Raw genomic sequence first — 15,497 nt, 5'->3', positions numbered from 1 at the left:
AGAACAACCACAAAAGTGCTCTCAAATCTCTCAAAAAACGAATTAGATCTGTTATCAATTGTGTTAGGATGTCCAGGGGTGTTAATCAACACTCCAAATGTCGAAAGGTGTGAAGAAATCGGAAGTTTTTCCCGAACGGTCGCGATTTTCCGCTCAATCCGAACTGCTCAGAAAAAACGGGCTGCCCACCTTGAGGGAGAATATTGAAGGAAAGGAAACATGCATGGCAGAAGAGTTGGAGGCATCACCTACTTTGCATGATTTGTATGAAAAGGCCACGAAGACATAAGGAACATGACACAAATGGAAAGGTACACAAAGACGTTGGAGATTTCCTCAGAAGAATATACGCATGGGAATTCCTCAATCAAGGCTCTATAATATTGCTCCACCATACTTGTAATACACGTTAAACATGAATCCTTTTGAGAGATTCTAAATTCCCATTCATTTACTCTAAAAATACCAACAATAGATAAACCATATGTCATATTAAAAAATAATGGATGTTCGTGGATCACGTTTTATAATATGAAAATGTCCCTTTTGCTAGTCCCGGAAAAATTTAGAAGAAGATGTAAACAACAGTTAAAAATGATTGAAGCAATGGGTGAAAGCGAGATATTTGTTATGCTTTTGTTTTATACACATATCGATGAATAGATAAAGGAAAAAATACCTGCAAAATTTTGAAATTATAATTTGGTATAATATTAATTAATAAATTTGTAAGTGCATCTATTTTTTTTCGAACATATATTTTTTAACACAGTAATTTCTAAATTTACTTAATAGTTTTATAACAAATTTTAGGAATTATTGTGTTCACAAATACAAATTTAAAAATTATTGTGTTAAAAAATATAAGATCAAAAATTACTATGTTTAAAAATATAAATTTAGAAATAAATAAACATACTTACAAATTTAAAAATTAATATTATATCAAATTATAAATTTAGAAATTTTCAGATATTTTTTTATAAATAAATTAAGTATATTTCAAAACGAAATAAAACAAAATTAGTTAAGGGAAGTGGCCAAAAAAGCTCTCCAGCGTGCGACCAACGCCGTGGCATGTGGCGACAAAAAAGTCATGTGAATATGAATTTCCGGAAATACCCTCCCTCTGGTCGGCAAAACTACGAGTCGTGCCACGTCGAGGACACGTGTTTTGTCTCTTTGGATTGAGCGCGTGACGCCGTCTCTTGCCATTGCTTGGATTACCAGATTTCTCGATGAACTATGGGATTTAGTTTATTTTATTTGTTTGAAAAAATGTGTAAATGATCTGATAATGACGTATTTGTTATCATTAAGCCCTATAGTGATTTTCGTGGGAAATAAAATTTGGATGTGATGATTTTTAGCTTTATTTATTTTTAGGGAAAATGACATTTTCCTACACCAACTTTGTAAAATGTGACCTTTTCCTACACGAATTTTTAATTTGACAAAAAACTACACCAAATTATTAAATGTACCAAATTGATATATGAACTACCCAATTTAACTGCAATTTCCTACACAATCCGAAAACGATGTTAAATGTCCGTTAACTGCTGACGTGGTACGCCACGTGGCGACTGACATGGCACGCCACATAGATTTTTTGCCACATCAGCATGCCACGTCATATTTTTAAAAAAAATTCCGAAAAAAATGAAAAAAAATCGATTTTTTTTTAAATTTAAAATAAAATAAATAAATAGCAATATATATATATATTCATATCTATATACAAATAAAAATATAAATATATATACTCCTATATAAAAATATATAACTATATATATACAAAATAAAAAACATACACATATATATACAAACATCTATACAAATATATATACATATACATACAAACAAATATAAACATAAATACTTCTATGTATATATATATCTATATATATCAAATAAAAATATACACATATATACATGCATTTATACAAATATATATGCATATACATACATACAAGTATATTTATATATATACACATACATATATATATAAATACATATACATGTATATGAATACATATTTATTATATATACACATACATATATAAAAATATATACATACATACAAAATAAAAAAATATACAAGTATATATATATATAGGAGTATATATGTTTATATTTGTATTTGTACATAGATATGAATACATATATATACATGTATATGTATTTATATATGTATGTGTATATATATAAATATACTTGTATATATGTATATACATATATATTTGTATAAATGCATGTATATATGTGTATATTTTTATTTGATATATATATTTTGTATGTATGTATGTAGGTATGTATATACATATGTATATATACATATATATATGTGTTTATATATGTATATGTATATATAAATATATTTGTTTGTATGTATATGTATATATATATTTGTATAGATGTTTGTATATATATGTGTATGTTTTTTATTTTGTATATATATTTATATTTTTATTTGTATATAGATATGAATATATATGTATATTTTTTTTTGCTGTTTATTTATTTTATTTTAAATTTTAAAAAAAATCGATTTATTTTCATATTTTTTCGGTTTTTTTTTAAAAATATGACGTGGCATGCTGACGTGGCAAAAATCTATGTGGCGTACCACGTCAACCGTCACGTGGCGTACCACGTCAGCGGTTAACGGACACTTAACATTATTTTCGGATTGTGTAAGAAATTGCAGTTAAATTGGGTAGTTCGTGTATCAATTTGGCATATTTGATAATTTGGTATAGTTTTTTGTCAAATTAAAAATTCGTATAGAAAAATATCACATTTTGCAAAGTTGGTGTAGGAAAATATCATTTTCCCTTGTTTTTAACAAAAGAGCTTCGAAAGATTTACGGAGAGAGAAGTTTTGTTGCGTAGCGAAGGAGGCGCGTGGAAAAGGCACGCCTACACTTTTCCGGTGGGCTCCGCCTTTCACCACCAAAGTCTTTCCCTCACGTCTTCTAATATATATATGTATATATTAATTATGTTTTCAAATATATTTTTTTACTTCTGAAACTTTATTATTAAATTTTTCAAAAGCGAATGAACGACCAAATATATGTTTTTCTTGGTTAATTGCCACAAGACAACGTATATTTGTTTGATCTACAATTGCAAATTTAGTCATTTGTTTTATAATACTTCCTCCCTTTAGTTTTATTTAACTTTTTAGCTTTAAACATACATACTAAACAAATATTTTATCTAAAATACCTTTTTAAATTATCACTGTTTTAACTTTTTCTCTCGTACAATATTATAATTATCTATTATTAATAAAAGATAATTTTATAAAAAAATATCAAAACGGTATTTATTTTAAAATAAAAAAATATTCTAAAACGTCTTAAATTAAACAGTGAAAGTATATGTTATGGATTAACGTAGGAAAACTAAAATACAATTTAATAACAAGGGTAATGATGTTTTAACGGATTTGATGGGTTTTAATAAGACAAATAAAAATGGCAAACTTATGAGGAGGATCCACGTGGCTTCCTAAAAAACGCAAACTAGTTGCGAATGATGAGCAGAAGAGGTCGGAGTCGTGTCATGTTGTGATTGGATATGGAGACAGGCAGATGAATCTTTCAATCGTTTTGGTTCGACAGTGATCTGGTGTTCCGCGGCCGACGCTAACAGCGTGTGCACGCGGAGGCAGGACCCTTTGATTTGGACCTACGACTTATAAAATCTTTGGCAAGAATATAAAAACATATATATATATCAGTAGAATGGGAAATAATAAGAGGTTTATATATAAAGTTGATATATATACAAAACTCGAATCATTATAAGCCAGTTTTCACCCCAAAAAAAATGTTCGTTGCGCAAGGTGAAGAATTATAAATAATATGAAAAAGGATGTAAAACAGTTCATTTACATTTATAGCATAAACATTATAAACGTAAGTTACAAAAGTAATAACGACGACAATAATAATAATAATAATAATAATAATAATAATAAAAAGAAAAAGAAATGTCCTTTCGGCCGAACTTTAACCACGATTATAACCCCCACTAATAGGAGAAGAAGACGACAAAAGTCGCTGCTTATTGTCTGCTCTGGATTTGTCGTTTTGTGTTAAAGCAAAAAACCGACATACCAAAAAACGACAAAACAAATTGCCTAAATTTTCAATGTGCCTAAAAAGAAAAAATAAAAGAAGAAAAGCCAATTCCCCAAAGAGACAAATTTAATGTTTTGTTTTGTCTTTGTATATAAATTTATTAGGCGGAGAGACTGACACGTTCAATGCATCTCCTAAGACAAATGGACGTGTAAAGTAATCCACATCACAACTTGCAAGTTTTAACACATTTCGATACATTGAACCAGCTTCCGCAGCATGGCTTCGCTAAGTTCATGGCCTCAGGCAAACGGCCACTCATCATTTCTTTTATTCATATTGGCGTTCATAGAGTTTTTCGATAATATTATCTATTTTTTAATTATGTTAAAGATGATACAATTTTATCACTAAGAACAAACCTTCCCGCTGCGGTAGAATCTTCGCCTTCGCCTCGCCACAAGTGCTTTAACCCAAAAAAAAAAAAAGAAGTTAATTAAAAAGGTGATTTGGGCTTTGGGCTTCTACAATTCTAACTGGGCTTGTTCGAAAACTGACGTGGATCTCTCAGCATAACCACTGAATCTATTTAAACTGGGCTTCGCAAGTCTGGCCCAATTAATGGCCCATATGTCTATATTACTGTTTTGTAAAATTTACCCACCTAAAAGCGCTCGTCTTGCGAGAGGTATCGGGTTCGATCCCCTACATTTCCACTCACAATCCATAACTATTTTTGTTTTCTATTTTTTCTAAAATCAATAAATTAAATCCTCACTGTGTGCGTCTCTCTGCTTAAACCCTAACCAGCCTCCTCTTCTCCTCTCCGCTGCCTCGTCGCTCTTCTCTTCTCCTCCTCCTCCTCCTCCTCCTCCTCCTTCTTCCTCTCCTTACTCAGACAATGGAGGACGATCTCCGAATCCGACTCCATCAACCGCAAGTGACAAAGCTATTCCCTGTCAGACCTAAACCTAGATCAAAATCCGTTTCCCAGTCTCAGTCCCCTGAATCCAGGTATTGGTCCTCTTTCAAATCCCAACAGATCCCTAATCTCGTCTCCTCCGTCTCCGCCATCGCTTTCTCTCCGGTGCACCCTTACTCCTTCGCTGTCGCTCACTCCGCCTCCGTTTCCCTCTTCTCCTCCCAGACCCTCTCCGCTTCCCATCGCATCTCTTTCCCCGACGTCGTCTCCTCTGTCTGCTTTCGCTCCGACGGTGCCCTCCTCGCTGCATCTGACCTCTCCGGCCTCGTGCAGGTCTTCGACGTCAAGAGCCGGACCCCACTCCGGCGCCTCCGCTCCCACGCCCGACCCGCCCGGTTCGTCAGGTACCCATGGCAGGATAAACTTCATTTGATCTCCGGAGGGGACGATGCGGTGGTGAAGTATTGGGATGTCGCCGGGGAGGCAGTCGTATCGGATCTGTTGGGCCACAAGGATTACGTTCGATGCGGTGACTGTTCACCGGTCAACGATTCTGTGTTCGTCACCGGCTCTTACGATCACACTGTTAAGGTATGGGACATGAGGGTCGAAAGCTCGAGATGGGTCGCAGAGATCAACCACGGAAAGCCAGTGGAAAATGTGGTGTACCTGCCGTCGGGTGGGCTGATCGCGACGGCCGGTGGGGACACTGTCAAGGTATGGGATCTGATCGGAGGGGGTAAGATGACTTGCTCCATGGAGAACCACAACAAGACGGTCACGTCCCTCTGCGTGGGGAGAATCGGAGGTGAAGCAGCCGAGCCCGAGAATCGGATAGTGAGCGTGGGGTTGGATGGGTACATGAAAGTGTTCGACTACGGAAGGGCAAAGATCACTTACTCCATGAGGTTCCCTGCACCACTCATGTCCATCGGACTCTCACCGGATGGTACAGCGCGGGTGATCGGAGCGTCCAATGGGACGGTTTTCGCCGGTAAGAGGAAGGCAAAAGAGGGGGAAGAGAAGAAAAGCATGGATATTTGGACAGTAAAGAGTGAGATTGAAGAGAGTAGAAGAAGGGCATTGCGACCAACGTATTTCAGGTACTTTCAGAGAGGGCAGAACGAGAAGCCGAGAGAGGGTGATTACATGGTGACGAAGACAAAAGGGGTGAAGCTGAGGAGACATGACAAGTTGCTGAAGAAGTTCAGGCACAAGGAGGCATTGATGTCAGCAATGGAGGAGAAGAATCCGGAGAATGTGGTGGCTGTGATGGAGGAGTTGGTGGCAAGGAGGAAGCTTCTGAAGTGTGTTTCGAATTTGGAGGAAGAAGAGGTGGGGATGCTGCTGGGTTTTTTGCAGAGGTACTGCACTGTGCCCAGGTATTCCGCATTGTTGATGGGATTGACTAAGAAAGTGCTGGAGATGAGAGCTGATGATATCAAAGGCCGTGAGGAGTTGAGAGGATGTATAAGGAACTTGAAGCGGGCAGTGGATGAAGAGATCAGGATACAGCACTCTCTCATGGAGATTCAAGGTGTTATTGCCCCATTGCTGCGAATCGCCGGAAGGAGATGATGATTACCCCACTCTTGTTTTTTTGCTTTTGTTATAATCTTATTCCATTTGTAGGCTCCGACTTCTTATTATGTCAAAGAGAGTATGTTTGGGGTTGAGTTTGAGACACGGAGGAAAAGCCAATACCAAATGTAACATCTATCGGATTCTTATATCATCAAGAAATTTTGTTGGGTTTCTTTCCTACACTGCACGGTACAAGATTCTATAAACGCAGCCTACTTGCTTCCCATATAGATAGATGCATAAGTCACAGTAAAGTACTGGACTTTACGGCATTGGAAATCAACCTCGTTTGAACACCATTTCCAGAAAGATTAGACATGTCATCCTCTGTTTGTCTCTTCATCTGTCTCAAAAGCTAAAGAGGTTGTCTGACAATCTAGTATGACTTAATGACTGATACCGGACGGGGCGGAACCAGCTCAATCCACACAATTCGTTGGATTGGTTGAGCATCGAGCTCCATCTGGTTAGGGATATGATCACTGGAACTCCGTTCCTGATTCTCTCCACCGCTTCCGTCGTCCTTGCTAGATTTCTCGTTGTCGTCATTTGGAGACGCTTGGACTCCGGATCCGAGAACAAGGGAGAGGAGACTCGCGTGGGCACGAGGAGTATAGGGCTCGAGAAATGCCGGAGAATTCCAACTAGCGGTGGTTATAAAGGAGGTCCCTTCCCTATAAATTTCCGCCGTTTAGACTAAAATCATGAAAGCCTGAATGAAACAGTCTTGTTTTGCTCTTTTCTCTATTTTACATTTTTCAAATACGAGTCCAAGGTCGACATTTGAAAAGATACGATTCAAACGTCGCCGTTTCGAGGGCGTGCCGAATTTCCCTTTGTTTATTTATTATTTTATTCGTCACTCCCTAATTTCGGTTGGTGGGCCTCGTAGCTGGGCCGGCCGAGTTAGGTTTTTTAAAATACATACATATAGGAAAACGTCATTACATAAATGAAAAGGAATATCAAGCACCATGAGCAGTGACGGTAGAAACGGTAGGATTAACGAAACCGCAGTGCTGACGGATCTCTCCTTGGTCGCCGGTCTCGACATTAATGGAGGTAAGCTTCTTCATCGCCTTGGCGAACTCAATGGAGAAAACCCAGTTGTCGGTGAGGCTCTGGACAATGCTGAAAGCTTCAGGGTCGGTGAGAAGGGCCGCATCGGACAGGAACAGGCCCCTGTTCTGAAGCAGGTTGGTGAAGTAGTGGTTGTCGTAGCTGAAACCACTGTCCGGATCCAAGTGGACCGTGGTCAGATCGGTCGGAGAAGGACTGCATTTTGTCTTTAGAAACTTGGCGTAGTCAGGATCCAGCGACGGGTCCTGGTTTCCGACACGGCCGGAGAAGTTGTAGAGACGGTCGTTGAATAAGAAACAGTGACCCTCTCCTATTGTGTGGCCCCCTTTATTCGAAATTTCAAACCACGTGTAGACTTAGGACCTTGTTGTGTGTGTGTGTGTATACAGAGAGAGAAACTGAGAGAGATTGAAGTTTAGAAGATGACTATAATTGGTTACAGCTTTGTGTATAAATGTACATTAGTTATTGTTATTATGTGATGTTTAGTGGGTTATATATGGATCGTGTGTGTGTATATACGGTACCAGATAGAACGACGAGGTCGTGTTTGTTGAGGCCTTGGGCTTCGAAGCTCTTTAGGAGCTCGTGGAAGTTCATGGATGGAGACGGAATATTCGCATTCGCCTCTTCCATTTTGGATATCCTCCCGTCTCTTCTTCCTGTGAATACTTCCCATATTGGCATCTTGAACTGCAAAATGCATTTTTCACTTTGCAATATCAAGAATTATCGTGTAATTGTTGGATGGTGCTGGAGGAAAAAGACAAACTTGGAAGGCGACGGCGTAAGTGGTGGCTAAGGGGATAATGTCGGCACAAGAGACGATTCCATTGCAGACTTGCTCGAGCTTGGCTTTGATTTCATCTACGAGATCCGTTCCCCCCAACGTCAAGTTCGGCTCTGCTTCCATCTCCGCCTCATTCTCAGCCGTTGATCTTATCAGCACAGACGCATCACATCCCTGGCAGTCTGACGTCAATTACATCCACATATACACACAGCTGTGAGAGATGGATTTACCCTGACAAAGCAGTCGTGGAAGCTCATGCGGAGAAGCTTGGCGGGCAAGGCAGGGTCGGCGGCGACACTTCTCCAAGTGATGTTCCTTATGACATCCTCGGCGACAGGACACGACTCCTTGTAGAAATACTTCTTCAGCCCGCTATTCACTTCTCCTTCTCCGTCCTGATCTCCTGCTCCCTTCCCCATCCCTGCTGCCAGAGTCACCGCCACGATTACCATCACTATTCTCACTTTCCCACTCCCCATCTCAATTTCTCCTTACAATCTCTTTGGAATTAATACCGTTATGTACGTTTTATATTATCAGAACGAGGGACACGAGTATACTATCTTGTTCTTCGTTCAGGCATCTACTTGTTTCAAGGAAAACGACTTGTATGCAGATTCCAAATTGGAAGCAACTTACTATATATATATATATATATATAATATTGTGTCAAAAGTGTATGGATCTGCATAGGAAATCGGGCATAAGATGACATGTTCTCATGACAATTGGACCATTAACTAACGACAAACTTGTCTGCATTCTCGTAGGAAATGAAGCTGTGGTCAACGGCCGATTGGAAAACGTACAAGGGAGAAACGGAAGGAGAGGACTGTGTGTGGGAAGGAGGAGAAGACCGGAGAGAACTTTCCCTATCCGACTCGACTCGATATCACCTCAAAGGCCAAGGTGAGGGGCCCTGTTCCCAATATTATTGGGCCAACGTCCCAAGCTCCAAGACTAATATGGACATGCCATTAATTGTTGGCTTGTGTTATTAATTAACATTAATTCCTACTCTACTCGCAGTAGTTATAAAAAAAATGGAAATTAAAATCATTTTATCACATAAAACATGTGTAATTTAACTGACGGTTATTTTATTTATCGTTTGCGAGGGACATACAAAATGGGAGGACCCGCATATATAATACCAACATGCACTATACATATTGAAACTAACAAAGGAATCGATAAAAATAAAAGGAGAGGTTTTAAATTGGAATTTCATAGTATATGTTTAACTTTGTAGTTTTTTTGTTGTGTGTGCAGGGAAATATGCGTTAGCTAAAGCTTACCTGCTTTCATTAAATGTTGATCATTATAATCATCGTATCAAAGATGATGCAAGCCTCCACTATATATACCCTCTACTTGTCCAACAGGAGGAACCACTTGCACGTTTTATAAACGTCATGACGTTTCGCGGTTTTATCATTGGTTGCGCTGCCGTTTCTTTACTTGATCATGCGTCCTTTTGGCTTTTTATTCTTGCTTTTCGACCGACTCCCTTTAAAATGTTTCTCGTTGGATGAAATTAATATTACAAAAAAAAAAATGTTTTCACATAAGGCGAATATAAACATATAGTTGGCGTATGGTGCTGATATTCAAGCGAGTATAAGGTCTAATGCGTTGCTTCCATCAAATGCAGCTACTGCTCTTTATTATCTCTGGTCGCAATTAACAAACATTTTCAAAGTTTTGGGTTCGATTCCAAGGGTGGGGAGGATGTAATTTCTTGATAAAAAATGGTCCATATATAAAGACTAATCCCGAACCTAGGGTGGATGTAATCGGATCAAAACCGTCCGTCCTGATTATAAAAATATATATATATATTTAAAGCAAGATATTTCCCCAGATGCCTGTCGTTTTATTCACAATAGAAACTTGACAAGAACAATTAAGATCAAGAAGTCAAACAAGCTTCCCAGAACAATCGACTTCTCTCCATCTCACTCGCCCTCTCCTTGCCCTTCGACGCCGACAAATCAACGACCAGTTTCTGGTTCTCTCTCCTCGCCCACTTCCCGTAACTATTAACTTCTTCTCCTTCTTCTTCCTCGACCGTCGCCGAGTCAAAACCCGACCCGCTTACCCGACTCGTCGTCGCAAATGGAGTCTCACACGAACCAGCTCTGCAAGACTCGGCATCATCATTGTCGTCGTCGTCATCCCGAGTGTCTGGAATGTGGCAATCGGTCTCGGAATCTGCGGTTGCTTCGAAGAGCAAGAAGGGAGATACATCAACCACGCTGTTATTCATCTTCTTCTTCTGTGGAGAAAACACGATATAAAAGCGTGGTGGTATATATAAGATACAGAAAGAGAATGCAAAACTCTAAGGTTTATGAAGCAATAGGCCGTTATATTTGACGCTGCAGAGATCTTTCTTTCTTTCTTTTGCTTTTATTTGATGTGAGTGTCTGTTGATAAATAAAGGTTTGATCCGTTTGGGCGCTTTTGTATCGCATCATGAGTCCGAGAAGAGAACAGGTGGGTGGGGTTGGGCTTCTAGAAGGAATCTGTATAATAATTGAACATGGTTATTAAAATATTAAATTCAAAAGCCATTGCCAAAGTTGTGGGTTTTGTTCTGGTTCCCCTCCCAGAAGATCAAACATCGTTTCAAATCAAGACGCAAGTCCAAGTGTCGACACGCTCAGTCTTTGCTTGTCTTTGGGTATATATATACACGTTGTTTTCGTATAATCGGTGTAAATAAGGATAAACTCATGATATCTAGAATGTTAAGTAAAAAGAACAAATTAAGGAAATTATACCTTTTACTTTAGGACAGTAGATATTGTTGGCGACAAGAAAAGAAGAAGAAGATAGATTACTTGTTGTGGTAATTTTGGGCTATTTGTGCATTATATATATATATATACTATATATCAAGGTAGACCTAAAAAAAGAAACACTAACAAGGATATGGCAATCAAACTCTAACTATTGTTCAACTAATTGACAGTAATCATTGATTAGGGATTTCACATGAACAATAATCATGTGAACTTAGGTCCATCAAAGTATGACTATAATATATTTATGTATTTTTTTGTATAGGTCATAAAAATCAATAATAACCCGAGTAATCAGGCAACAACAGAACACGCATGACCTATCCTATCCACGTACGTGCATGCACACAGCTAGTTAGATACTCATATGTCACGCATAAAATACACGTGTTTATGTGTGTATATATATTGCGTGGGAGGAGTAGTCAGAGTCTGTCTGCTGCTGAGGCGGACGAAAGGGCGTCCTTTTTGTTAAAGTGGGAAAATGAATATATGATTGGAGTAAAATAAGATTAGAGATATGATGGAGAATAATAATGGATACAATATCATTATACCAAATATTGTGTATCTGATTTGTTTCCATTGTGTCTATATTTCCTTTTTACTCTATTTCTTAATTTTCCTATAAATATGTAGTTCATTTTCATTATAATGTAACCAGAAGAAGAAGAGATGTAGCAATAAAAGTAATTTCGTTTCTTTCTATTTGTCTAATTTTATTTCCGCATTTTATTTTTCAATATGGTATCAGAGCAGCGTTGCGATCTGGACTATATGTTTTTTTTTTCTAATCTCTTCTTTCTTTAGCGTTTTGGATGTTCATATATCCAAATCGTTTGAAGGAGAGTAAAAATTCAAATTCAAACGATGTGCTATGACAAACAAAAGTCAAAGCTAAAAACTCTAAGATCAAGCAAGATGCTATGACAAAAAGAGTTAAAGCTAGAACTTTAAAGTCAAGCGAAGTGATTTGAAAATGATTAATGCTCTCTAAAAGAACAAATTTTGGTTTATGAATTTTTCCTGAGACAATGAAAATGTCTGAGCGGTTTATAGCATTATCGATTCAAGATTGACTTTTTTCATTCTTTCAAAGTCAATCTTGAGGGGGAATGTTAAAGTGGGAAAATGAATATATGATTGGAGTAAAATAAGATTAGAGATATGATGGAGAATAATAATGGATACAATATCATTATACCAAATATTGTGTATCTGATTTGTTTCCATTGTGTCTATATTTCCTTTTTACTCTATTTCTTAATTTTCCTATAAATATGTAGTTCATTTTCATTATAATGTAACCAGAAGAAGAAGAGATGTAGCAATAAAAGTAATTTCGTTTCTTTCTATTTGTCTAATTTTATTTCCGCATTTTATTTTTCTACACTTTTCACTGCCGAATCCTGCCGTTTGACAAAAGAGGGACGGCCAAAGCAGCGATGAAACCGAATTAAAAGGCCAGCGAAATCTAGAAAAATGTTGACTTTGGGGGCTCCACCGGCGCCTCTCTAATCAAAAGTTGGATATTTTCTAGCCATAATCATACAAGGATCTACGCTTGCTCTTTCCTTCACGCAATTAATAAACACGCTCATTCCACTTAATCAATATTAGCATTTTGATTATTAATTAGTTTTGATTGGTGGAGATATTCAATCTAATCCAGCACCTAAAATCATGTACAGCTGCAGAGAAGTCAAAACCTAATCCCAGGTTTATACTATGCCGCGGTTTACGCTTGTATTGCTAAACTCCAAATTTAGATATAATTGGGGTACAAATAATGACAAACTAAAATCGAGGTGTCATTTGATTGATTTTAGTAACTTTTGGATCTTCTTGCAATTCACACAAAATGTTCGCCGGCTTCCACAGGTTTTCTTTTGGTTGGCTTGCCGATAAATAAAAACACCGGCTACCGCAGGTATTCATTGTCATCCGTTAGATCCTTTGTACTTTCAGCTAATCGTAGCCGTCGGATATGTCTTTCTTCACCGTAGCCGTTAGTTAGAGCCGGGGTGAAACGACGTCGTTTGTTACCGGGTTTGCCGTATCCTCAACAGCTGATTCAATCTGGCCAATTTTCCTGAGATATGCCTCCTCCTGTTCTTATATGATGTTGGATTACCGGATTTATTGATCGGGATCCAAAAATTGTGGTGATGTTGATTTTCTCCGCGAATTTGTAGGCAAGTACTGCGATTCTGGAAGTTGTAGTACCAGTGTTTGACTGGCGATTCTGTAAGTCCTCATCCATGGCTCAATGTATTTGTCTGAAGAGAGGTTTACAGGCGATGCAGCGGATCTGGGTATCATCTGACACATGAAAGTTTTCCAACCCAAGGATACATAAACAAAAAAATAAAATCAAAAGGGTGGTTTAGGGCTTTGTACAATTCTAACTGGGTTTGTTTTCAAAACTGTTTGGGCTTACTCTACATTTTGTATTTACAATGGGCTTCACAATTCTGGCCCAATTCATTTTGGCGGCCCATTGAAGAGGAAAGAAGGATGATGTTTTATTTGTGTATTTTGTATTTAAAATGGGCTCTCTACATTTTGTATTAGTCCAAGAACAGGGAAACCAGAATATTTTTTAAAAAAAAATCTCAACTTGTATGCATCCAGTGGCACAAAAAGCCATAAGAAGTAGAAAGCGAGGAAAGTTTTTACCATTTTGGTTCATGATTATGCATTTTCTGTGGAGCTTGTGAGCAAAATGCCCATTGACACTCACTTCTAAGACGGATGCCCCCAACAGGGAAAAGCTTCACGGGATTCGATCTCTGTTTTTTTTTTTAAAAACACGCAGACAAAACCTTCCGTCGATCATGTGCTCTTACCAACAAAACCACACCCACCATTCTTGTCTTTTACCTCATGTGCATAGCTGTATTGTATCATCTTGTTTGCTTAAACGGTCCCATTTCTCTCCTCTTTTTCTTCTTCTTATCTTTTTACTTCTGCCCAGTTCTCTGAAACGAAGAACGCACCCTCCTAATCGAAGGGCAAAGAATCACATTCATTGGAGCATTTTCATATAGCCAGCCATGAACGCTTCTCTGTTCGCCGCCATTGTGGTGTTACCATTCTATTGTTTCTTTGTACTTGCTTCAGCTTCCGAGTCCATAAAGATTCAGTTATCAGCCATATCAGCGGCGCCTGCATCATGGCCAGAGCCTCCCTTATCTTCAGTGTCTCCGACTCCATCGCCGGTGGGTGAGATGTCTCCTTCTCCGTCAGAGTCTTCTTCAGTCATACCCACCATCCCCTCCAGCCTCAGCCCACCAAACCCAGATGCAGCAGGTACGCTTGCTCCAGCCTCTGAACTCGCCCTTTCTCCATCTGGGTCCGCTCCACCTTTCTCTTCCTCCTCTGTTTCCTTGATGTCTTCATCCATTCCTTTGGTGCACTCTGCTCTCCTTCTCGGCATTGTCTCGTTCCGCCTCGCATTCTGAAAAGAAAAATTTATGCCACTGGATATAGAGAGAGAGAGCATGCAGCAATAATTAGCGCCCGTGACTTTTGCTCTGCCGCTTTTGATATGTACCTCTGATATATATATATATATATGCCTCTCTAATCTTGTAATTTAAGCTAAGTCCTCCTAAAACCTCTCTTTAAATTACGTCCGTTGTGGTAATGTTTCATGCGGTTTGTTTGGTGTATAGATGCTATAATCAGTGATTCCGGTTAGCGATGCGGGTAATGGGTTAAATGAAAAATATGTCAACCATTTTGGCGAGTACCAAGTGTTCGATGTGACCACAACATAAAGCCAAATTACAAACACACCAAAGGAGCACCGATAACCAATTAACCTCTCGGCTATGTTACTGGGGAAAAAGTCTGATCCAATAAACAATCAATGTGGTTTCATTACCACAGAATCTGAGCCACCACTCGGCCGTGTTCTTGCCATGAGCATCCATGGAAAGAGCAAGCTGTCTGATGAGACCTCTCTTCTCTTCCTACTTCCCTCTTCTTTGGATCATACAGACTCTTTGCACGGTTTGGCTGCAAATTCGATTTCAAGATTCTGCCTATTAGAATATATATGCGGTTAAATGTCGGTTTGGTTTAATTTTTGTTAGTAAAAGGGTTTGGTTTGCTGTTTTCTTCTCCTTCTCCAATTGAGAAAAAATTGCCTTCGTTTTGTTTCGACTTTTTCCCATATTAAGAACGGCAAGAGGTTTTGATTAACTTTACTC

The 15,497-nt window shown here is 38.3% G+C and overlaps 4 protein-coding genes across 4 annotated transcripts; 1 reads left to right on the top strand and 3 right to left on the bottom strand.

Annotated features, from left to right (window-relative positions):
* Positions 1-4,883: 4,883 nt before the first annotated feature.
* LOC104802213 (protein SLOW WALKER 1) lies at positions 4,884-6,773 on the top strand. Its single transcript, XM_010525697.2, has one exon. The coding sequence runs from the start codon at positions 4,996-4,998 to the stop codon at positions 6,592-6,594; it is 1,599 nt and encodes a 532-aa protein (XP_010523999.1). The 5' UTR covers positions 4,884-4,995; the 3' UTR covers positions 6,595-6,773.
* A 630-nt stretch (positions 6,774-7,403) lies between these two features.
* On the bottom strand, positions 7,404-8,982 carry LOC104802212 (peroxidase 3-like). Its single transcript, XM_010525696.2, has 4 exons — positions 8,704-8,982; positions 8,453-8,644; positions 8,208-8,373; positions 7,404-8,005 (listed from the first exon to the last, which is right to left on the bottom strand). Exons 1-4 carry the CDS (start codon positions 8,950-8,952, stop codon positions 7,566-7,568), a joined length of 1,047 nt encoding a protein of 348 aa, XP_010523998.1. The 5' UTR covers positions 8,953-8,982; the 3' UTR covers positions 7,404-7,565.
* A 1,403-nt stretch (positions 8,983-10,385) lies between these two features.
* On the bottom strand, positions 10,386-10,742 carry LOC104803071. The gene has a single exon (XM_010526947.1). The coding sequence runs from the start codon at positions 10,740-10,742 to the stop codon at positions 10,386-10,388; it is 357 nt and encodes a 118-aa protein (XP_010525249.1).
* A 3,641-nt stretch (positions 10,743-14,383) lies between these two features.
* Positions 14,384-14,720, bottom strand: LOC109116192. Its single transcript, XM_019201158.1, has one exon. The coding sequence runs from the start codon at positions 14,717-14,719 to the stop codon at positions 14,423-14,425; it is 297 nt and encodes a 98-aa protein (XP_019056703.1). The 5' UTR covers position 14,720; the 3' UTR covers positions 14,384-14,422.
* Between the last annotated feature and the right edge of the window lie 777 nt (positions 14,721-15,497).

This window comes from Tarenaya hassleriana, unplaced genomic scaffold, assembly GCF_000463585.1.
Source record: "Tarenaya hassleriana unplaced genomic scaffold, ASM46358v1 Cleome8, whole genome shotgun sequence".
NCBI classification, from domain to species: Eukaryota; Viridiplantae; Streptophyta; class Magnoliopsida; order Brassicales; family Cleomaceae; genus Tarenaya; species Tarenaya hassleriana.
This window is presented reverse-complemented; position numbering and strand designations above follow the sequence as displayed.